The following is a 26,170-nucleotide window of genomic DNA, read 5'->3' on the forward strand; positions in this document are numbered from 1 at the left end:
GTAAGCATTTAGGTATAAATTCACATGATGATATCAAACTTTCATTGTCCGAATTTCACATTGATACACACGACGTTAAACTTCAATTGTCCAGAGTTCAAAGTTCACACAAAGTCCATGTTATCAAATTGGTCAAAGTTTAGGATTTTGTTTACACTCGCGACAATGTGTCTGCAATAATGTTGTCTTTTCCCGGTAGATGTCTAATGTTCAAGTTGTACTCTTGGAGCAGTAGACTCCACCTTGTAAGTCTTTGATTTTTGTTTTTCATCTTACTTAGAAACGTCAAAGGATTATGATCTGTCCATATGTCCAATGCATGTTGAGATCCACTCACATACACTTCGAAGTGTTGCAGTGCAGAGATTAACGCCAAAGTTTCCTTCTCCACAGTGGAATAATTTCTCTGACTGCTCGAAAACTTCCTTGAGAAGAACGATATGGGCCTGTCTGTCCCCTGTTCATCTTTCTGCGTAAGAACAGCTCCGGCACCCACATCACTAGCGTCAACCATCAGAGAGAATGGCTGACTAAAATCTGGAGCCACCAGTACAGGATTGGTAGATAGGAGTGCTTTCACTTTGTCAAAAGCACTCTGACAGTCACTTTACCAGATGAACTTCACCTCCTTGCGTAGTAGATTGGTCAGCGGGGCGACGACATCAGAGAAGTTATGGCAGAATCGTCTGTAGTAGCCTGCCATGCCAAGAAACCTCATCAGTTCCTTCCGGTTGGTTGGAGTCGGGAACGCCAGAATAGCTTCTACTTTCGCTGAGAGTGGTCGAACATGACCTGAACCAACAACGTGACCCAATAAACTAACAGTAGCACCTCCAAACTCACTCTTTGCCAAGTTGACTGTCAATTTGGCATCAGACAATCTCCTGAACAAATCTCTGATTCTTTGTACATGAACTTCCCAATCTTCACTATACACAATCAAGTCATCTATGTAAGCTTCACAGCCTTCAAGACCAGAGACAAGACTATTCACAAGTCTTTGGAATGTAGCCGGCGCATTTTTCATACCGAATGGCATCACAGTGTAATGGAAAAGGCCTTGAGGTGTAGCAAATGCAGAGATTTCTTGCGCTCTCTTAGTCAACGGAATCTGCCAATAGCCTTTAAGCAGATCGAATTTGCTCACATACTTCGCCTTGCCTATACGGTCAATACAATCATCTACGCGCGGTATCGGGAAAGAATCGGTCACAGTCTCATTTCATCTAATGCCCAGTTGGTCTAATTTCCTCTTTGTCTACTTATTATTTCTTACATAGTCAAAAGAAATTTTGGTTCATAAACAGTTCATCTAACCGTATCTAGACTAAGTGGTGTTAGATCATGTGGATATCAGACAAAATGATTAAAGTCTTACTGAAAGCAAGACACACTGACAACTAGACCAAATGGTTAGTAGACAAACTAGCTGTGTGTAAAGTAGGATTAAACCATGTGGGGTGAAACAAATACATTGTCAATGTTGGAGGTACTAATTTCTGTGATAAGTGATATGGTGGAATTTGTGATTTCAAAACATTCAAATGTCCTCAAAAATCCTCTGCTTTAAAATCACATCTTTGAATTCTGGCCATCTATAACAAGATGACAAAGAGGAAAATCAAAATAAGGTGGTGGAGAGGTCAATTTTTACCTGATTTGGGGATCTGATAAAGAAAGGTAAAGGAATAGGATCATCTTTGCCTGTTGGACAAAGTTCTTCTGCAAGATCAGCCAGGCTATCTCGGAATCCTCCTCCTATGCACACAGATATAGGAAAATCACAAGTGTAAGGTAACATAACTTAAACAACACAGCACAAGCAACTTGATACTGTCACACAGGAGGTATAATATACATTGACTGTCATTGGGAGCAAGAACAAAGTTGGGCGAACCATGTACATCTGACCCGCTATATGTAGAATTTCCATAAAATGATTTGTCTTAGTTTTCTAGTTAATATGCAGCGGCCAGTGCTCTGAATAATTTGTATTAAGCACTATATGTTGCATGTTATTATTATTATTATATGACATATATTGCTTTCCAATAGAAGAGTGGTAAAAAATAGGGGTTGGATGTGCAAAATGGATGATTATTTCATGAAATTACTAATTAACTGAGCCAATTTTGTTTTAAGAAAAAATAAAGATTAAAGATTTTGTTTTGATCCATGTATTTTCTTTAAGATCCTGAAATATTGCAGCATTGAAAGTCCAAAACACTCTTCACTATTTCTAGTACATGTAGGACATGAATAAAAGTATCCCCCTCATAGTACATCTTATATTTATTAGGGGGACTGAAATCTGAAGAGTTCTAGCACACAATAAATCTCCACAACGAGGGTCTTGATACATACACACAATTTCATGAGACAAAAAGTAAATGATTTTCACTGACAATTGTTATAAGCTACTGAAATCCTTGCATCTGATTGGCTCAGACCAAATTAATCCCTGACAAGATGCTTCATGACAGACTTCCCGGTGGAAGAAGTCTTACCTTGGTCAATGATCCCTTCTGAAAGGAACTTGCACTCCCACCATTGATCATACTGCTGAGGCCATCGGAAATCTAATGGCTTCTCAAACTTATCCTTAGGTTTCAGCCCTTCGTACATCTGCAAGATAAAAAAAAAAGAATAAGAATTTCAATATGTCAATTCCCTCATATCAAGATTCTAAGCACTAATTGGCTAAAACTACATCATGTGACAAGGGGGCAGTTCCATCTATCATTGCCTACGGGTTCTGACTTGATATCACTTTTTGTCATCAAACCCTGTGATAGAACGTGTAACCCCTCAGTGACCTTCGTAGAGCGAATTGCTGGTAAATGCTACCTTATGAGTGATAATACCCACCTTCACCCTAATGAGCAGTCAATATTTGTATGCTATTACCATTGCAATCTCGATAAGATCATCTCCTCAAAAAAGATAAAGATCTGTCCATCAATAATCTTTTACAAAAATTATAGCATTAATACATTTGATGGCTTCTCAACATTATGATTTAGTTTCAACATTCATATATCTCTTTAAAGACAGATAAATAAGGTTTTATTCAAAGAAAAAAATATTCTCACTAGCAAAGATAAACTTTTCTAAAAGTTCAGACACTGTCCTATAATGGCAACATTCTTTTATCGAGTTCATATCTCATACTTTGAGCAACCTCACCTGAGAGAAGATGGAGTTCTTGGCGGAGGGATCCTTGAAGGGGTCTATCCTGTGATCGGCGGCACTGCGTCTGTTGATGTACAATCTTGGCATCCTAGAGGGCCTCCTACATGAAAATTCAGTGAGCACAAAAAACAATCATTTATTTAAAGCAAATATGAGGAGTCGAAGTGGTAGTCACAAAGCGCTTAGTGGGATTTGGAAGAGAAGTTTTACATTCACATGGTCTAAAAGCAGTTGGTCTCCTTCTTAGATATTCTTAACCCATTTGGTTTGCTATCAATTTGGTCTAATTGCTGTCTGGTATACACTACATTTGGTGTTATACCCACTTACTGGGTAGTCTTAATTCTCAATTAGTCTAATGTTTAGTTCGTCTAATCCTTACCCCATGTTTTCATATCATTTTATTATTCTTTATTTTGTAAAGTTAAAATTTGGTTCACAAATACTTAATCTAAAAATATGGACTAAATGGTGTTAGACAAAATGAGTATAAGTAACACCACTGAAAATTAGACATGTGGTAAATGTGCTGAATGACAAGTAGACCAAATGGTTATTAATTGAGCTAGTTGTAGATGAAGTAGGATTTGACCACGTGGAATGAGACCTCATGGAAAGTTGACAAAGTGGGTGTAGACCAATCAGCAATTAAAAAAGAAAACATTATTGACTCATATCCTATGATTAAGGGAACAGGGAAAAGGAAACAGGGTATTAAATTTGTGCAAATTTTTCAAAACTGTCCTATTTGAATACCGTAAACTTTTTAAAAATATTTTACACAATCTAGAATATACTGGATATGTATCATACATATTTGATTTTTTTAAATATAGCATGAAATCAACGAAGGTTTATAAACACATCCTACCCGGTTTCTGATTGGCTGAGGAAGTGATGGATGAGACCATTCCGCTTCTTAGAGAGAGGTAAGAACTGACGAACAACCTCCAGTGAACGAAAAGACCCCACAGAATACTCCCAAGCAGGCACAATGAAATGAATCACACTGTCTAGTAACTTAATAAACCTGAAAGTAGGAAGGAAATACAAACAAAGTATGGTCATTTATTCAATTGCTATACTGTACAAAGACACAAAATTATTTCTATAGCTGTATATGTACTGTACTTTAATCTATGATTGTGGGGTTTTTTTAGTATTGTTTTTCCACTGTTGTCTTTTTTCTTTCTTTTTTTGAGGGGGGGGGGGTTATTATCAACTTGTGCAACTTTCTCTGACCAGGGGCATATAATTTTCTTGTGCATATATCTGTTTTGTGAAAAATAAGCAAATTTCATGATGTCATAACTTTCTCTTTCTTTACATCTGATTTCAATCAAATTTTTAGCATTATACTTCGTTGATTCTTTTCTCTTTTTTTATTCATATCCACTTTTTGTTTGGGTGGCCTTGCCCTTTTAACACAGTTTATACACTTAATATTAATAAACCATGGTTTCAAAACAACTTTGAAAATTTTGGCCAATGGGAATGGTTATCACATCCCTACCTTTGTAAGACAAGTGCTCTTTGGTATAACTTCTCCTTGTCTATAAGCTCCAACCTAGGGTATCTGTTGGAATGAGCAAAAGTGAACAGCACATCGTTCAATAGACTATGGGTATTGGAAAATGCACAGATATAAAAAAAATGCAGAGAAGAGTAGCTTTGAGGAGATGCAATCGGCCAATTCCAGAAAGTATGTAATCCGACCCCCAATATGCTGGAAATTCCTGAAAAGATTCGTCTCCGCTTTGTATTTCATATCAAATGGTATGCTTCTCTCAATTATCATGACACGAGTAGTTCACGGAGTGATGTAAATATGAGTAATAGAGGTTAGACATACAAATTGATTATTCAATGGAAAATTTTTAATCCATATTTTATTCTCTGGAACTAAAAGAAAGGTGAAAATGCCCTTTTTGAAACATCCCCTGTTGCTTATCAAGTTTCAATTGCAAAGAAAAATAACAAAAAAAAAAACGTTTTACATAACATCATCGTGATTACAGTCCTTTTATGGACTCATCTTTCTTGTCTTTCAATTCCCATCTCTTTCATTCCAGCATCTAGAAGTCCTTTCCATAGTGGACAATATCATTACAACTCTTTGATATTCCAGCTCTGTTCTTTCTGTTTACACTGCACAAGCCAAAACAAATGTGACCAGCCAACCCCAAAACCAAAAATAAGTCACCCAAAATGAATTTTTGAGATTTTCATTGATCTTAAAAGGGCACATCCCAAGCTTTAAAATGATATATACCTTTTAAAAATTGATCAACAATAACCCACCCAAGTAATGGATTGAATTCAGAAGAAATTCAGCAAGAGCTTCAAAGAATAAGGAGAAAGCAAGGTTTGAAGTTCGGAGTTCACTCAGGCATGATATGGGCACACTGTGCAATCTCAATATTACTTCCAAGCAGTCTGCAAAATATGGTGTCAAAGAAAGTCTTGCGTCTTGTCTTTTATTCAACTTTACAACTTGAAAAGAGTCACTCTTTTAGCTAATTTTCTTATTTTTACTTTTTTGAAGACTAAATTACTATTTTGGCTATGTACAGAGAACTTTCCCTGGCAACTTATTGTTGGTTCTATGGTTGCTGGCCACAAATCCTCTCATGAAAAAATACAAGAATACGGAAGAAAGAAGACTGACTCTTCACCAACTTACCTGACTAGTTCCTTCTTATCAAAGAGATCAATATTGAGTCCGAGATCTCTCTCTTTCAAAGATTTGATCTTGATACCATGTATTCTAGTATCAACCCCGTCATCTAGAATATAAAAAGAAGCATAAAATCTAAACCAGTTCCACAAATGTTTTTGAGTCTACTTTTATACTTTTTTTTAATATGTACGATTCATGGATGTATTGTATGAACTGATGAAGAGAGCGGTGTTGGCTCGGTAACGCGTCTGCCCGTCGAACCAAAGATCGTGGGTTCGAGTCCACCCCGGGCGGATGACTGAAGCCAGTGCGTTGTGTGTAAACGTCTCTCCCATGTTTCATAGATGCAGGCTATGTTACAATGGAAAACACTCCGTCCCTCGGATAGGACGTTAAATGGAGGCCCCGTATAGAGGAGAGTCACCACCTTTGCACGTTAAGAACCCACTGCACTATTCGTATAAGAGTAGGGGGAAACCCCGTTGTAGTGGTCCACCTGCATTCCCCCCAATCAGTTATATCGGGAGGAGAGACCTGCGGGTCATAGTGATTCAGTTCGCTTTTCGCCTCCCAGGCACAGGTGACGCCAAACAAAATAATAATAATAATAATGATCTTTTGTGAAATATTTTTGTATATGAATCAAAATGTTTTGTGATGAAGTATTATTGTATTGTCAATAAAGGAACCCTGTGGAAGGGTAAAAAAATAAAATAAAATCTAAACCTACTAACTTCTCAATCATTACCATAAATACAGACGAATCTAAAGCAGACCTGCCAACCTCTGGGAATGAAAAACTGTATTCTGTGATTAAAAAAACTGTATTTTTCCCAAAAAAAGTGTATTTCATAATAAAATGCTTGGCGCACTCGCTCATCGCGGCGCTCAAGCTGCATGCAAGCTAAAATGCGCACTGCTCTTGCAGATGAAAAAAAAAACATTAAAACATGTGTATATCTTGTGTATAACATGTGTATATAAAAGAGGAAATACCCTTTTCCTCTCTTTGGTCCCTCTTTTCATTTCATATGTGATAACTAGTGTGATAACCAGAGTATTTGATGTTATTTTCACGATAGTATTTTTCCCAATGAGGTGAAATGTTGTCTGACAAATCATCTGACAAAGCATCTAGGAGTGATAATTCAACAAGGAGGAAATATAACCTTAGAAAGGATTGCAAAAAGGACATTCCTGAACCTAGGCCTACTGCAGCTAGGAATATGGCTACGAAACTGGACATTACCGACCACACGTCAGATACCATCCCGAGTCGCACGGCGCCGGTCAACGGCCAATCTGATGTCCCGTCAGCTGGTCAGCCAAGCGAGAAGTCAACTACGGAGGATAATGATCTGAAATATGCCATAAAACAGCAAATAACTGAGGCATTGAGGTCTAATGAGGTAATTAACACTATCTCCAAAGCCATTTATGATGTTATTGAGCAACGTTTGGAGAGGGAAATTACTTCTAAAGTGTATGAGGCGATAAACATGGATCTAGATCAGAAATGTAGTGAAATAAAGAGGCTTGAGAAAGAGGTGAGAACTCTGAAAACATCAGTAAAAGCAATGGAAAGTGCAAATGATGATGCTGAGCAATACAGTAGAAGGAATTGCCTTATACTACAGGGAGTAAATGAATCACCTAATGAAAACACAGATACGAAAGTTCTTGAAATCATAAATCAAAACTTGGGAATCAACATCAGCCCCGAGGCAATCGACAGATCACATCGGATCCACCGGTGTCTGAGCGTCCATGACAACCATGACAACCAAGCGTCCCTGGATCATGAACAAAGACCTACTTATACTGACGCTGTGCAACGAAGCAGTCCAAGAGCTATTATTGTCAAGTTCATCCGCTACACTGACCGCCAATCCGTTTATAAAGCTCGGACGAAGCTCAGGCACGCTCGAGGTATGAGGGTGTTCATACGGGAGTCATTGACCAACAAACGCGTTCAGTTATACCGGGAAACACTGCAAAACGATAACACTAAGTCAGTCTGGTCACAAGACGGAAAGATCTATGCTCTAACCAAGGAAAACAGACGTGTTCATATCAATTCTAGACACGATATTGAGAAACTGTAAGCCTTGTGTGTGAATGGGAACAATGTCTAGAATTATCCCTCTATATGGTTATTGCATATCCATGTATAATTTGCTGTAAAAACGTATACTACAACCAGAATGCACTTTTGTGTGTCAATTGCACCAAATGGTGTCATCTTACATGCTCCCGAGAGAATATGAATTTGTTTTTAAGTGCACAGGACTGGATTTGCCCTAAATGTTATTTTAATGAACTACCTGGTAACATTTTTGATGAAGATAAAAACACAGAACCATTGGATAATACATTGTTAAATAATCAAAGAGATGGAAATGATGTCGATACAGAAATTGAATTATTTCGTTTTGAAAAGGGGATGAGAATTGCTCATTTGAACTGTATTTCATTAACTAAAAATCTAGATGAAATAAGATTACTTGTAAAGAAATCTGACATGGATATATTGACATTAAGTGAGACACACCTAAACGAGAATATATGTGATACTGAGATTGGTTTGGATAATTTCGACATCATAAGGAAAGATAGAAATCGCTCAGGTGGTGGGATAGCTATATACATAAAAAGTTCCATAAACTATTCAGTGCGGAATGATATAACTGAATATGATCTGGAAATGATTGTACTGGAAATCAAACGGTTAAAGGTAAAGCCATTCTTTGTAGTTGTGTGGTATAGACCCCCTAATTCTAATGTTGATAAATTTAATTAATTTGAAAATGTACTTCTCAAATTAGATAGATTAAAGCACGATTATGTTATTCTCGGTGACATAAACTGTGACATGTTGGCAACTCGTTGTTCTTGGCAAACTAAACACCTACAAGAACTAATGGATACCATGGGATTGGCCCAAGTCATAAACTCACCGACAAGGGTTACCGCCACAACCTCTACGTTGGTAGATTTGATACTTACTAATAACAAAACTAAAATAAGAAATGTAAAAGTTATACCTATTTCACTGAGTGATCATTATATGATTTGTTGTATTTGGGGTAAACAATCACAACACAAAGATGACGCACATAAATATAAATTGTCAAGGAATATTGGAAAAATTAATATGACACGTTACGATGAAGATATAAGATCAATTTCCTGGGAATCAGTTTATAACTCTATGAATGTTAAAGATGCCTATAATTTGTTTGAAGATGCATTAAAATGTATAATTGATAAGCATGCCCCACTTAAACGTACTCGAGTAAAGAAGATTGAATCACCGTGGATTAATGAAGATATAATTCAAACTATTCGTAAACGTAATGAAGTAAAAAATAAAGCAAAGCATACCAAATCAGATCATGATTGGGCATCGTATCGGCGATTGAGAAATGACGTCACAGCAAAGATCCGTAAAGCGAAGAAGGATTATATTTCTACCTCAATTAGTAGTAGCAATGGTCAATCTACAAATGTATGGAAATCTTTGAAGTATCTTATGCCTCAGAAAAAAAATGGATCTAAAATTGTAGAAATAAAAAATGATGGTATAGAACTTCATAACAAAACATCAATTTCGGAGGGTTTTAACCACTACTTCTCAAGCATAGGAAAATGCATACAAAATGAGATAACTCTAGATAATACTGGAAACGGTGATTTTGAGTCGAATAATGTATTTCCAAACAACGTAAGTCTTTCAGATTTTAAAATAGTTACTGAAGAAGAAATTAAAAAGGTAATTAATAATCTTGATTGTAAGAAGATGGGGGGACTTGATGACATACCAACATCACTAATCAAGCCAATTTTAACCCACATAGTAAAACCGCTTTATTGTATCATAAATCTTTCATTACGAACTGGTGAAATACCTCCCCAATTGAAGATTTCTCGGGTCACACCTGTGTTCAAAGGTGGTGACAAAACTGAAATGGGAAACTATAGACCCATCTCTATATTGTCTGTATTCGCTAAAATCATAGAGAAGATTGTATTCAGTCAAGTGTATGAATATTTGAATAAGCACTCTCTACTTTGTACACAGCAGTCGGGTTTTCGACCCAAACATTCGACTATGACAGCTTTACTCAATGTTACAGAAAGCGTTCTTGATAGTCTGGACAAAGGAACCCTTGTCGGGCTAGTCGCTTTAGATCTAACAAAAGCGTTTGACACAGTAGACCACCATATATTGTTGAACAAATTAAAAAGAAAGGGCATTGATGGACAGGTTCTGAAATGGTTCAAAGATTACCTTATTGGACGTCGTCAATGTACAGTTGTTAATGGTGTTAAATCATCCTTTGATGATATCGTTTGTGGAATTCCCCAGGGGAGTAATATTGGCCCACTTCTCTTTGTGTTATACATAGATGATCTAACAAGTATTCTTAATCATTGTAGAGTGTCCCTTTATGCAGATGACACGTGTATATATACAGAAAATAAAAATGTGAACGTTCTTGTAAACAACCTTAATGATGATCTTATTGCAATTAACAAATGGTTAGCGAATAATAGACTGGCGTTGAATATAAAGAAATGTAAGTTTTTGTTGATTGGGAGTAGACATCGAATAAAAAAAATAGAAGTACCCAATGTTTTTATAGGACCTAATGTTATCAAAAGAGTCACTCAAATGAAATACTTAGGAATTTTGATTGACCAATACCTTGACTGGAGCAAACAAATAGAAAAACTGAAACAAGACGTCAATAAAAATCTGTACCTACTCAAAAGAATCCGACCGTTTATAACTAAACATACAGCACTGATATTTTACAAGAGTTTAATACAAAGCAAATTTGATTACTGTGATATAATTTGGGGCAACTTAGGAAAGGTTTTGAGTGATAATTTACAAAGAATTCAAAATAGAACCCTCCGTTGTGTATTAGACGTGGATTGGATGTACCCATCCGAACATATATTTCAAGAATTAGAAATTAAAAGATTATTAGAAAGAAGAAATGTACGCACCTTACAAACAATGTACAAGATAATGCATGGTATGTTACCAGAGAGCATTCGTAAACAATTTATTTTAAGTGATTGTAACTACATGCTAAGATCATCGTCTCTAAAAATCAAATTACCCTTAGTTAAAAGCAATTATAAGAAAAGAAGTCTACAGTACAGGGGGGCCAGAAGCTGGAACGCACTACCTAATGACTTAAAAGTAACTAGTTTCAACATATTTAGATTGGACGCCAGAGTGATGTAAACTTGTTTGTTCTGTTTGTTTGTTTTTCTTTGTAATATTGATGATATTTTAATTGTATATTTATTTCGTATTATGTATCTTAATTGTATATACATGTAATGTGATTTTAATATGTACGCACGGACGTTCAGAAGAACAGCCATTGGCTAAAGTTCGTTTACCGTGTTGAAATAAAATAAATGAAAATGAAAATGAAATGAAGATCTTCACCCTGGTTTGAACAAAATGATTGAAAAAAAAAACAAGTTACCTGAAATTACATTGATCTAATAACCATATTTGTGCACGTTTTATGAAATAGAGACATATAGAGATTATTTTTCTCAATAAATTACAATTTAGTTTAAAAAAAGGTATTTTTCAAAGAAAAAACGTACTGCCATATTTCGGTTGCAAAAACGTACTAAATACGGCTAAAACGTACTGGTTGGCAGGTCTGCTAAAGCCTCCTTTTACACTGGCATTTTTAAACACCAAACTCTCAATAATACAGGATTTCTCACAGTTCATGCTATCTGTTATTGGTTTTTTTTTACATTCAATAATCTGGCACTAAGCACTTATTAAAATCTTTTCCTTTTTCTTTCGTTCCTTCTTTGTTTTTACATTCAATACTCGCAACATCTAAAATCTAAAACCAAGAGTGTGACCCACTTACCCTTGCAAGACTTTATCCTGATTTCAACTGTAGAGTAGAATTGTGTCATGTCTTCTAGGATACAGATGTCTCCTGAAAATGTCCTTGATAGCAATCAGAAACACAATATCAATTAGATATTGAGCTAAATTAAATGGCTGAATAATACAGATCGACCCAAGTACTGTTATGATTAACTCTGTTATGATATTGCAATAAAAATTGTTTAATGATAATAAAAACCCATAATTCATTGAGTGCTATTGGTGCTCAAATGCAAGCCTACCTCTGCAAGATAGAGTTTGAAGCTCAATGTACAAAACGTTTTTTTTTTTTTACTATTTATTCATTTAACACCATCTGAAGGTAAAAGTGCTTTAAATGTGTGTAATTTAGCTTAATTTCTTCCCAAGGAAGACAGTAAGAGGTGCTAGGCAAAATAGAATACATTATCTTATAGTTTACATCAACTTGTGGAGATAAATCTACCGACCAAACCCCTCCCATTACACCATAGCATACTGCTCTGACCATTGCAAAAATTCATCTATCAACTGCATATTAGCATGGACCTATTACAAATGGACATTCAACGAATCCCCTCCTTTCGGCCGAAGACCATCACCGCTAATTCTTTTATAAACAGAGCGCTGGCAGCTGACGCCCATCAAGCCGGTCATAAAACATGCTGTCACTGATGGACAGCGGAAATCAATTGTACGCTGCTCCTACCCATTGCGATGTTGTTCGTTCACTTTATCAAAAGCAACACACAGCAGCGAACATTAGCGTTATGAAAATGATTGCAGAAACAAGAAAACAGGCGTGCATAAACATATTTTTTACGTACATCGCAAACAACCGCACACAAAATGCATTGACATCACCGTGCAGATCAGTATATCTACAGCAAAAAAGCAGTTAAAATTCGACGGAGAAATGTGCGGAAAAACATTAAAAATGCATCTTTTTCAGACAGTATTGATGTGGATAGTAGTGCTTACCTTCGGTCAGAAGTTAATTTTCATTTGGGAGTAAAATTCCAGAGGATTGGCAAAATTTAATAGGATTTTTTTCTGATGATCAGACGACAATTGCACAGTATTGACAGCGTAAAATAATGTATTGAAAACCGGAAATAAATTGCGCATTGCATTATAGGTAATGCAGGGACTTTCCCTAATCGCAGCAATCGAGCTTACATGACCGCATCTGGTCAAAAGAGGGCCAGAGATCGAGCAGTGACTGTCAATGTCCGAGAAGGGATTGAGTAAACAATTGCCCCAGGCGCTCGTCGTAAAAAAAGTGCAAAGAGAAAGTTAACTGTGTGACAGCAATTTTGACAGCTGGAAACAGGTGGTGGCCATAAAATGCTCTTGTTGAATGTCCATTTGTAATAGGTCCATGATATTAGTGATTAAAATGTGCAGTCAACTATAAATTTGAAATAACAATTTTCAATCAATTGCTAATAAGTTTCTTAAAACAATGGCTACATTTGAAGATATTCCATAGAAACTGATATATAGGGACCAAATTATGTTTAAAATATGGTCTTTTCCATTTCTGAAACCCGGTCATGCCGTTACAAACATGATCTAAATTATGCAAATTCTATTTTGTCGTAAAGAAGGAAAAAAACAATAAAACATGAATTCTGTTTTCCAAAGGTACATTCAATGAATTTTCACATGAAATTAAATAACCAATATGGATTTTCCATTTTGATTTACCTGTAAAGAGAAAATCACTGTCCTGACAAACAAAGTATGACCCTAAACTTACTGTTCAATGGTATGATCACTGAGCTTGACTAGATGTTCCCTATCACCGGCCATCACTACAACATGGGTTGGCATATAGTTATCATCATGAGCATTAACTGTGACAAACAGCTTCCTAAAATAAGACAAAGAAAGAGGGAGCATTAAACAAATGAAGTCACCAGTGACGAAAACTGTTATAAGCTTCTGAAATCCTTTAATCTGGTTGACTGAGGTCACATTTATTAGTGAAAATTCACTGATAGAATTCTTCATGAAATACTCAAAGGGATAAAGAATGAATGATTTTACATAAAAGAAATATGTTGTTTCATTATTTGCTTCATTTACACTGTTTTTACAGCATGAATGCAACATCATATTGTTGTTAAACACTAGAATGTCTATTTACTTACATATCATGGGTTCACAATGTTTACTCTAACAAACTTATGCTTCTTGTTGCACAATCACAAATATAACAAATTAAAAGAATACAGATATAGTCTCTTCGCATACTTATTTGTCTTTGATACAGTCATATAATTTGTAGATGGTGCATCAAGTTTTCTGTCACCCTATTGTGAACCTGAATGATGGGGAATCTAAACAAGAAAACATTTGCCACCAATAGCATATAAACTCACTTGATAATGGTACCTCGCCTCATACCCAATCGTATCCAGTGTTGACCCTGTCTACCGTCACTCTCCCAGTAGGTTGTGGGATCGCCATCCGTCAGGCAAGATGCGCTCTCATCATCCTACAGACAAAAAATAGCAATTGAGAATTTCATAAATAGAATATAAGAGATTTTCCCTGACATGTGTTATAAGCTACTGAAAACCTTGCACCTGTTTGGCTGAGAGCAAATACATCAGAGAAAATCACTGACCATCTGCTTCACCCTGATCAGGCAAGATGCACTCTCATCAACCTATGGACAAATAACAGGAGATCAATTCATTAAGTGCATAGACAGTGAATTTCACTAACAACTGTTATAAGCTACTGAAATCTTTGCATCAGTGGAGCATTTCATTAACATTTTTGTCAGATCTGACAACTTTCCCAGATTTTGATTGGCTGAGACGCACTGTTACTATGGTAACTGTCGGATAAAACAGGACTTGTCGGACAAGTCCTTTCATGAAACACACCCCTGATTGGCTGAGAGCAAATTTGTCAGCGAAAATCACTGACCATTTGCTTCACCCTGATCAGGTAAGATGCAATCGCATCGTCCTACTGACAAATAACAAGGGAGACTTTCATAAACAAATATAAGTGATTTTCACTGACAAGGGTTATAAGCTACTGAAAACCTTGCATCTAATTGGCTGACAGCACATTTGTCAGTGAAAATCATTGACATTTAGGTAATTATGATATTTCATAGTTCTTATAATTGCATACAAAAGAAATAGTGGGTGGGTAACATTATTGGTTCCCATATTTACATACTGACCAGGGAGCACATAAATGTAGAACTATTTTGTGATATTAATGCAAAACTTTAAAATATCACAAGTTCCTTATTTAACATTTTGAAGAAATTTTTTGGGCCTTAACTTAGCAGATCACCAAAAAAGGTAGGACACCACATTCTAATTGATAGGCAAATCATCACATGATTTACTTTTCACCAATTGAAAAGCAGCATTCTAATTTTCTATGAAAGTGGAACCTAGTCAATTTTATGACCTGAAATGACCTTTGAGCTCAATGACTGTTAGTACCCTATCCCCTAAATCAAAATGCTCGAGCATTCCTGGACTCAAATAAGCAACTTACCCAGCTTGACGATACATCCACAGACTCCACATACTGCTTAACACTCCCCAGCTTCTCGTTCTCATGATCTGTGTGTTCCCCAAGGAACCTTGCTAGCTCCTCATCACATTCCAGACTCCAGACAGGAGGGACCTTTCTCAGATTCTCCACCCCTTCCATGTGGGCTGGTCTCATCGTGGGGAGCTTACCGATCCTTAGGCTATAGGTCACTTCTATTACCTCTTCCCAGCTGAAATACGAGGAGAAAAATGACTGCTTTTGATCAATTATATTCAATTCATACAACTGAAAATTCTACACACATGTGCCTGATACAGATTTGTATTAAGTGTTTGACTTAATAGGGTCATAGGCCTGTCAACTGATGGAATAGTACATTAAAACTACAGCTCCATGGAGTTTGGAGTAAGATATCTTCAAGTCTATTGGTAGAGGGCTGAGTCCTCCCCAAGACTCTCTCTCTATATCTCCCTTCTTCCACAAATAAGTTGTCCATAACTTATCCCATTCTATATTTTCTTTTCCTCCTATTTTTTCCATTTTCATACCAGGGTTTGATCCAAGGCCACTGAAGCCATGGCTGTAGATGCCCATCGCCTGGCCTCAATGCCCATCTAATCAGCCAGGGAGATTTCGTAGGCATTATTTTCTTTTCACATTGCTGATGTAATAAAATGTGCCCTATAGATAGGGCTTTGCTTTTAAAACATACCTGCCAACCCTGACAGCAAAGGAACAAATTACTATTAAAAAATTTCAGATATAGGAACATTCTTAACTTTCCTATTCAATTCTTCAAAACTTGTCCACATAAATAAGGGGAAAAAAGGTTAAAATAGCAATTTTCTTTTTTTAGAATATGATAGGAATGTTGCTATATAATAGGGAAACTTGGCATGAAAGTTTGATATCAAAATTTCAGGCCTGACATACTCATCTATTGGTGTGACCTTCTTTCCAAAGAGAAGTTGGCAAGGTGAACTAGCTATGTTTATTTCCACTGGTTGGAGTGTAGGGGGGTCTTCCTGGCTTGCTTTGCTGTCATACAACAACACCCAGCCTTCAACTGGCCTCTGGAAAGGAATATTACAAAAATGACTTTGCAAATAAATTTCAGTTCTGGCTATAAACTGAGGTATGAAGTGATTAGAAAATGTTGATGATAATTCCATAATGAAAACAAAAAGAAAGTTAATGCTGTATTTTTTGTGGAATCACCCCAAATGATAAAAAATATCAGGCAAATTAGGGTTGTAATCATGAAAAGGGGTGCAATAATTTGTAAGTTTTCAAAGGCAGTCTAAATCTACTTTGCTTGGCATTATACATGTACATTGTAATGGCAACCAGTCAGAATCGAATATTCTGCCACAGCTTTTAAACAATTATTTTTAATGGCTTAACTTTCACATTCACATTTTATTTTGTCTTCCTTTCTTTTCTTTTTTACCCTTTCCCCCATTTTTTTTAATTGTCATTTTCTTCTGTTACTTTTTCTCATGATCTTTTCTTTTGTTTCCCAATTTTCTTGTTCTTTATTTTTCTTTTATTTTCTTCTTCTTTTCTTACTTTTTCCCTTTTATGTATTTTTTTCTTGCTTTTGATTTTCTTTTTCTTTAAATTCATTTTTCTGTTTAAAATGCTTTCCGTTATTTCTTCTGCTACAGTACGGTATGCTACAATAGAGAAAACAAAAATAAATTTGATTTGGGTCCTGTTAATAATCTTGGTTTGGGAACCAGGCCAGGAGAAAGAAACAGAATCCAAAACATCATGGGATGACAACAGAAAGAGAAATGTGACAAAACTAGTACTTAAGCCAGGCTCGAGGCCTACGCTATAAAATTAAGTAGAGTATAAAATATAAACTCTAAAACTGTCTTAAGTTTCTCTTTTATAATCTTAACACTACACTAAATAGGGCTTAGTATAATTTTATGCAAAACATTGTCACTGCTCATTATCTTGGTCCTATGCCTCTGTCACGTCTGTAAGACTATCTGGGCTATTCCACGGTTACTCACGTTACATTTGGAGACACCTTGACTCATACTTGGAGCTGTAACTCCATTATCATTGATAGGAACTAAACATCTCTTTATCACAACAAAGTACACAGTCTGACTATCCTTTGTATAAAAACAAAACTTGGGAAATTTTATTATGCATCTGGAAAATCTTTGAAATGTGTCGGTTACTCACGTTACATGATTTGGACATGCATAAAATGAAAAGTCGACATAAGTGAAAAGTGTCCTCATACAAGGCTTTTATGAAAGTTGATTATATCCATTTCAAAGAAGTATATTAGGGAGACAAACTTTGTATGTAATTAAAAAAATAAAGAACACATGGTTTTTAATAGGGGTTCAGATAAAGTGGTTACTCATGTTACGGTTACTCACGTTACATTTTGTCCATGTATGTTCAACAACATAAATGTCACTAAAAATTGAATAATGTGTGTAAAATTCATGTTTGTGTTTCTGTAATAATATGAGTAGGATTTCAGACACAAGTTTATGTTTAAAGTTAACATTCTGAATAAGTTTCCTCTCTTTTACTTATTGGTCAGTATATTGGTAAGTGTATTCACTATAAACTGTATGAGATCTGGCTTGGGCTGTGTAAGTCAGAAAATGTAAAACCCTCAACATCAATTAAAGAACCAGCTATGAGTAGGCCTATAGGCAAACACAATTAAAATGTACAGTTCAGATGGGCTATACAGTACAAAGACACATTGAGCTTCCATTTCTTAATACTCTCCGTGTCATTTTAACCTGCATAATTTTGACTGTACTATACAGCTGATTAAAAAAGTGTCTGTGAATTTAAAGTGTCCGCTATTATTAGCAATAGACGGTGGATCTAGTTTCTTTGACATGAAGAGTGTCAGTAATATTGATCCTTGCAAAATGACTGTCAAAGTAAAAATGAGATCCCGATACATGTACATCAACACTGGTAATGAAAAAAAAGCTAGAAACTAATCAACCAATCACACCGTCATAACAGGATTAGAAAAGGAGCAGGTTCTTCAAAGTCAATGCAAATTCTGTTTTCAACCAAAAATCATAAATGTATGATTATTTTTATTGGTGGTTTAAATGTATTTATTTTATGCCATTATGATCTCAGAAGAGTACCAAACAAATTTCATTGAAAGAACAATAAAAAACAAAAGGTCCCAAAAAACAAGGAAATACATAAGAAATTGCAAAAAACAATAAAATAAATAAAAAATTGATCTGATATCGCAATTTTTTTTCAAGTACACTTGCTAGGAACACCAAAAAGAGTTTTTATACCAAAAATTGGAACAATTGGAGCTTTATTTAGGGAGTAAGAGGGAAAAGTATGATTTCGCTTACTTATTACGCATAAATTAGCAAAATCGCTTAATACCAATTTGCATGAAATAAATTACTGTACAGTTTTGTAGATTATGTCAAAGACAACCTGCATGCCAATTTTCGGCGCGATCGCGTGGCCAATGGCTGAGATCTCAAGGGGGGGGGGGGGCTTGGGAGGCCCCCCCCCCCCCCCCCCCGGCCATATGAACTCCCAAAATACCCCGGCCTAGATAGACTCTTTAAAGTTTGGTTAATCTAAGCTTTGAGTCTTACTAACGCACTCTCGCATTGTGAATACTTCTACTCGTATTCAATTTTTTGTGTGATTGTATGACCACTGATATTTTGATGAAAAAAGAGTCACATCAAAGAGGTGTACCCTCATTTTGCTTTTAATTAATCAAAAATAACTTCACAACTCACCATGAGACTTAAAACTTGATATCCAACAGAAAATGTTACCTAACTTCATAATTTTTACTGGTTACTCACGTTACACGATGGTTACTCACGTTACACAGTTACTCACGTTACAGTTTTTCTTCATCATTTTTGTAAAAATTTGTATTTTTTAATGATTTTGATAGTCATCACCATGTCAAAGATTGTTTGAAGGAAGAGAATTTAAAATCCCACCAATTAACTGTGAAGAATTTTTCTCTCAGAAAACAAAGTCAGTTTTTTTGGTTACTCACGTTACATCCCTGAGCAGGTTGCAATATTTATTTTTGAACGAGTACCGTACTACAAATTTAATTGAAAATCGGTTGTGTATTTTAAGTAATTTGACTCTTCTAAACTTCAGAAATATATAAAGTGGTATGATGGTGCAATAACAAAATGGTAATAAGGCATATTTATTTTTTCACTATATTTCTTGTATTTTGGTACAGAATGGAAGACACAACTTTTGACCATTTTTTTCCAAAGTATACATATGAAAATAATATTTTTATTTTTTGTTCCTGAAACTATCATGTATGAAGGACTTAAAGTTAAAGTATTTAAAAATTCAAGAAAATATTGAATTTGAATTTTTAAGCTCAAAGTCATGTCCACCAACCTATGGAATTGCCCATACATAATGGCCATATATAGGCCCTAATGAAAATCTATTGAAAGCTAAATATAAAACAATGTTGTTATCATGCATTATCATGCATATTTCATCTTTACTTATAAACTTAAGTATTAGTTTCTACTTGCATGACTTGGCAAAAATTAGCTTGCTTTCTTTTTCTAAATCGCCCAATTTATCCAATTTGGGTAATCAATCACTGTCTTGAACTGAAGTTTTCAGGGCAAATAACCCACTATAGTCTATGCTATAGCTTACCTCTATTGTAAGCCATTGCCCTTGAGAGTTGCACATTGCTAGTCCAGCAACATACACCGTGTTTTCATTGTCAGTTTCTGATGTCAGTGTGTTGATACATTCTGCCTGCCGGTCGGGTTTTTTGTAAACATTCAATCGGGTCGCTGTCGGCGAAAGTTTGAACTCGAGGCCGCTCGGCACGTAACAGAGCGCTTCTGGAAGTTCTTTGGAGTCACGGAAGCATTCGATACACTCTTGAAGACATCTTATTCGAGCTAATGTTGCCCTGGTTTGGGTATATACCGGAGAAAACATACTGATATTTATACAACCTCCAGTTAAATCTCTACAGTCTGTCGATGTTAAAAAACATGAAAAAGTGGGTTTGGTCCATAGAGATATATACTAATAACGCTAGAGGGCGTACTTCGTCAAATCGCTGTGATTGCGCGGAGACCGGCCGCCATTACTCGATAGGTCTTCGCAGCCTGCCATGCGCGTACAGTACCTATGGGGCATGTACAGTGATAGCACAGAAACGGAACAAAATGATGACATATGAGCGCGAAAGCAAATGGAAAAGTTAAATAGTATTGAATGTACAGAATTACAGTTTAAATTAACAAAAAATCTAACGAAACTGAGAACAAAAATGCCTGTAGGCCTATAGGAATATCAATAGCGCATAATAGGCCTATATATACAGGCCAATGATAGACATCCCCAATTGTTTTTGTTTTGGTCATAACATTTCGATACACTAATGTGACTGTTATTTTCTAATGATTTCGAAGGGATGAATATTAAAAATAACATGTAGGCCTGGGCATATTGTTCTAGGGAGTCCTGATTAACAAATTTAACATGCATGGTGTTCCAAGTTGACCTCAGAAATTTAGTCAAGAAAGCCTTACTTGGCCTACAGGCCATATAACAGTGTCTAATGCATTTGAGACACTGGCGGATCTAAGGGGGAGGGGGCAGATCCGGCTTGTACCCCCCCCCCAATTTTGAGAGGCACAGTTAAAATTTGTAATGTTAAATGCCGTTAAAACACAAGTGTACCCCCCCCCCTTGATCTCCACCCCCGGCTCCCCCTTTTGGAAAATCCTGGATCTGCGCCTGATCTGAGACACAATATTGATAGAAAACACAATTGCATTTTTTCAAGTAGTTTCATAATAACCATGATGCTGATAATTTATTTCTTCATTTTGTAGAATATTTGTTATAATTTATTTTCCATATATAGGCTACATGTATATAGATCTACACATAGAAATCATATGGGCATAACTCCTTTTCCCCATGGATTTATGTCGATGTAACCGTCATCACAATAACTCGTGAGTCATAAAATTACTTTTTATTGATAATATTTGAAAATTATTTACGCATTGGTCCAGTTAATAAATTGATGAATCTATAAGTTATATTATTTAGATTTCCAATGTTGGCAACCATCAGATCATTTTAATTACTTTCTTACGTGCAAATCAATGTAGAAAAGTTTGTTGACAGCAAAATTTGCATATCAAAAACACGCATGCAGTTGTACAATTTTGTAATGTACAGGAGGCCTAATGGGGGAAATTATGTTTACAGTATTGCCTTGCAAATAACATGATAAACAAATTACAATGCGTGTTTAACGCAACATAAAAGAGTTTCTCTTTGATTTTCTGGAAAACCTATAGACTTGACCCCCCCCCCCCCCCGGCTGAAATAATATACTGATCGGCTGAAATACTCTGTTGACATATCGCTGATGTTTAATCCTTTGATTTGACAAATTTTTATGTGAACAAATCAAGGATCGAATAATAATTAAGGTATGGAAGAAGGAGGAGAGGAGAAGAAACAGAGCGGGAGTGAGTTATAATTATAATTTGTACTATACTACAAAGAATATTATTACTACAACTGAGTGTATAAAACCAATTGATAACAAATATCCTGAGATACATCTATTGCAATCTTAATAAAACTTAAAATAAAAAAAGTTTTGCAAAATTGTGAGTACAAAAAACAAACATATTAAGCAATAATAGGCCTATTGTAAAACTGACAAATACTTGGAATAAGATAATACAATTATTGTTGGCTGTTGAGTGATCCTAATTTTAACCTCAAGTGATACCTGTCAGGGAGGGGTCCAGTCGAGCCCCCTGTACTTGTATACTTTTATTTTGATTGTGAATTTTCTTCCGGGTGCGTATGTCACTTTAATTACACCCCACCCCCTAAAAAGCGAATAAAATAAACCGATTCTAACTTAAATAGAAGGGTATTAAAAGCAAAAAATTTTGAACAATTTCATTTTCGGTGCGATATAGGCCTGCAGATAGTAGGGAATTTATCATGTTCCTATGAGAAAAAAAATTAACAAGTGCACCGAAAACCCAATAAAGTTTTACCATTGATGGTGTAACGGGAGGCTCACCATGATGTAAAATTAATAAGATGCCCTTTAAATACTCTATACCTTGCTAATAAAATAGTAATCAAAGATCAAAACACTTATACAAATTATTGTACATTTAAAACAAACTAGTATATACTTAATACAAATTAATGCAAGTTTCATGCAGTTGGTCATTTGATGCTCAATTTTATAGGCGTACTGGTTTTTTACGAGATAAGAATATTCATCTGTAAAATTGTAGAGCCTATCCGATATATATTACTTTGTATTATGTTTGAATGAAAAAAAAAATGAATTGAGGTGAAGTGAAACGAATAGAGTTGAAATGAATTAAATTTACAAAATTATATCCATCGTAAAAAAATTGGTCATGAGAACACGGAATCAAGTGGACGAAGGAATGTGCCAAAGGATGATGTATCATTAAAGCCAAAGATAGGGAAGTCCGGAGAAGATGGGCTAAATCACTGTCTTTTGAAATGATTGTCAAAATTTACTTTTAATGTTGTATGTTTTATTTTTTCTACTTATTTATGTCATATTATCAATACTGTTATATATTATTATCTATAGGCCTAACAAAATACAGGCATCAGTGGCAGGTAATCGTAAATACACTGTATAGAGAATTTCATCCCGAGAATCCAGATAAAAAGACAAATTAATAGCAGAATTCCCATGTAATCACACTAATAGTTTATTGAGATACAATTTGTCTTTCATATTTTCAATTGTAATGAGGTTGGATTCGTTTCTTCAAGATAAAAGCCGGAGACAGCATCCCTTTTCTCAGCGTTACAACGTACGAGCTATGTGTACATCCGGGTACTTTTGCGAATCTAGACCTATCGAGCAATGGCCGACCATGCTCCGCGCAATCACAGACGTTAAGTACGCGCGCCTATGGCGACTCCGCACTCTAGCGTAATTAGTATACATCTCTATGGTTTGGTCCGATCCCGGGATTTCTCCTGCTGAAATATGAAACTATATATTCCGAACTTGCCTCTAATGGTATCTTTAAAAATTGATTGAGATAATCATTATGCAAACAAGACTCGAGGATTTTATGAACGAGAAATAAAATGATATCAGAAATGAAAGGCATAATGCAAAGTTATGAAATTGTTTTCTGGAATAATATATAAAACTTTTATAAAGATATTGTCGGCAACGGGGTCGGCAAGACGTTTACTCAGTTTTGACAATGTTCTTAGATAAGTACCTGGCCATCTCCCTCTATCCACGCTTATTTATATTAATTATGGGGGGGGGGGGTGGGTTAAAATAATTATTAGAATGTTGCAGTCCGCTTTGTGAACAGGGGGGGGGGGGGTTGTAGATTTGCACATCAAACACAAGATGGTGCAAAAGATAGCTATATCCAAGTAAAATGGTTTGAGTGCATGCTGTCTTCCCAGTACTTAAATGGTGAAGAAAGATGTTCTAACTTGAATTTGAGCACCGTGCAATTTTAAAGTGTGCTGAGAATTGAAACTTTACTGTTCGAGATTTTTATCACATTTGCCTATATGCGTACATTAGCCACAACTAGAGTTTAAATTAAACCTGAGTTCAGAAATCGGATCATTGACTTTGAACCGGACTCCCGGCTAAGTATATTCTATTAACTTGGATTCATGGAGGGCTCTGAGAACGAGGGGATGCTTGCTAAAAAAAAAGGTTTTCACTACAAAACGAAGGTCATTGTTGTCACGAGGAGAGAAAGAAAAAGGTTTAGCAAAAAAAAGTGACTTGGGTTCAAATAAATTTTCAAAAGCAAAAAAAAAAAGTTTTCACTACAAAATGACATACTATATAGCCGATTACTTTTCTAGGGGGTGTTGCCTATGGCGAATAACCCATGCTACAGCACCCCGCTTCCCAGGGCCATGGATTCGGATTGGTCAAAAGTTGATCACGCAATGCGACATATTTACTTCATCAAAGTCTTGCGGCGATGGAACTTCTATTATGCATTCGCTTAGTAACCGTATGCACATCCCAACACATCACTTTCTTTTTTCCCCATAAAATGCAGAGTCAGGAAGTTCACCTCAGAACAGGGGCGGCAGAACCGGGGGAGGGGGTAGCTAGGGGACACTGTCTTGCCCCCCCCCCCCAAAAAAAAAAAAATCTTTGGCTCGCTCTTCGGTCTCGCTCATCAAATTGGTTAGAATTTCCAGTTTTCAGGTGGGAATATCAAATATTTTGGGGTCGCATTTAGCACTGTCTCGCATAATTGTTAAGTAAGGTCCTCATTCTGTTCCTGATTACAAAAAATGTTTATAGGATGTCCAGTTTTCAGGTTGTAATATTACAAATTTTCAGCTCGCGCTTCGTGTTCTCATATTTACCAAAAAGCAAGTTTTACAACTTCAGATTTGAATTTTTTTCAAAACCACTTGCTCTCTCCGCTCTCTCGTTGAAAAAAATAAAGCCTAAATATACATCTTATCAGTCAGAATCATTTTGAAAACTTTGCTCAAATTAATTGTTACAAAACACACAACTGCTCCACGATGATGATATTCTCATGTTGAAAATATACACCGTCCTTTTTGGCTTTGCCCCCGGAAATATACGCTCCGCCGCCCCAGTGCCTCGGAAGAACTAGGAAGATTTCCAATAATGGCGTACAGATGGGGGGGGGGGGGACTTGGAGGCACTTGCCCCCTACCCCAAAATTGTCATGACCAAAAAAGAGTAAAGAAAAGGAAAGGAAAGAGTTAATGTATTAGTTTCCTAATGCTAGATAAAATCTCTCACAAAATTTGATAAAAATGTCAAAATGTTTCCTCGCTCACAACTTTTAATAAATTTTGCCTGATGCGCTATGTCTACCCACCTAATTATTATTTTTTTTTTGCTATTTGTCTCATTACGCCACTGTCTGGGACCTCCACCAAGGTTAATTTTGTCGACCCAGGGGGAATATTCAATAGTAACTAAAATCGAAACCAAACTCAGTCCAAAGTCATTTTGATTGATATCAACCCAAGTTAAAACTTAAAAAAAAAACCACAACAATAGCAATTCAATATGAAATATTATCTTTAAGTGCTTTTAACAAGAAAGAAGATACAATGTGCTGGTATCATTTTCTGCTATTTTGTTACAGAGTTGGAATAGAATGTATATCATTTTGTTTTAGTGTCAAAGAATTGAAGTTATATACATAAAAATACTGAATATTAACAAAATCACTAAGAAGGTAATGGCAATGTAATTAACAACTAGTGAATAAAGGCGGATGCCGGGTGCCGATGCACCCACCCCCATTTGAGATGCAAAAAAAGAAAAAAGAGAAGTAACCCCCCCCCCCAAAAAAAAAGAGTATAGCCAAGGGAAAAAACACAATCAGAGGGTTACATTTTTGTAAAAGTTTGTTGAAAAAAGGTGGGGGAGGGGGGCTGGGGGTCAGCCCCCTTACCCATCCCTGTTCAGCGGCCCCTGTTTAATAAAATACATCTCATATTCAAGGGAATTAAATGGTGCTTGAAATTTCCTGTTTAAATTCATACTTGCATCACGGCTCCCTGCAAAAAGTCCTTCAATAGTCCATTTTCATGTCATTGTATTTAAAAAACCCTTTTCTTCCAAAAAAGCTCCTTCTCATTCTTTCGGTATTGTGGGCGTGTGTGTGTATGGGGGGGGGGGGGGGGGGGGGAGCCCCGATGCTGCAATAAAAATGTTTATAAAAAATGGTTTTGGTTATAACTTAAGATACCATAACATGCGAATGTGC

General features: G+C 36.0%; 1 protein-coding gene across 1 annotated transcript in view; it reads right to left on the bottom strand.

Moving 5' to 3' along the window:
* The window catches only part of LOC129272051 (E3 ubiquitin-protein ligase HECTD3-like), a 38,410-nt gene extending 17,975 nt beyond the window's left edge, over nt 1-20,435 (bottom strand). The window contains exons 1-12 of the mRNA XM_064106236.1: nt 20,019-20,435; nt 16,260-16,399; nt 15,327-15,555; nt 14,180-14,295; nt 13,555-13,668; nt 11,791-11,873; nt 5,876-5,978; nt 4,706-4,768; nt 4,064-4,222; nt 3,187-3,292; nt 2,508-2,625; nt 1,655-1,758 (exon numbers count right to left, since the gene is read on the bottom strand). Coding sequence (XP_063962306.1) covers nt 1,655-1,758; nt 2,508-2,625; nt 3,187-3,292; nt 4,064-4,222; nt 4,706-4,768; nt 5,876-5,978; nt 11,791-11,873; nt 13,555-13,668; nt 14,180-14,295; nt 15,327-15,555; nt 16,260-16,399; nt 20,019-20,312 — 1,629 coding nt within the window. The 5' untranslated portion in view covers nt 20,313-20,435. The remainder of the gene's footprint in view (nt 1-1,654; nt 1,759-2,507; nt 2,626-3,186; nt 3,293-4,063; nt 4,223-4,705; nt 4,769-5,875; nt 5,979-11,790; nt 11,874-13,554; nt 13,669-14,179; nt 14,296-15,326; nt 15,556-16,259; nt 16,400-20,018) is intronic.
* Between the last annotated feature and the right edge of the window lie 5,735 nt (nt 20,436-26,170).

The sequence above is a fragment of the Lytechinus pictus genome, chromosome 11 (assembly GCF_037042905.1).
Source record: "Lytechinus pictus isolate F3 Inbred chromosome 11, Lp3.0, whole genome shotgun sequence".
Lineage (NCBI taxonomy): Eukaryota > Metazoa > Echinodermata > Echinoidea > Temnopleuroida > Toxopneustidae > Lytechinus > Lytechinus pictus.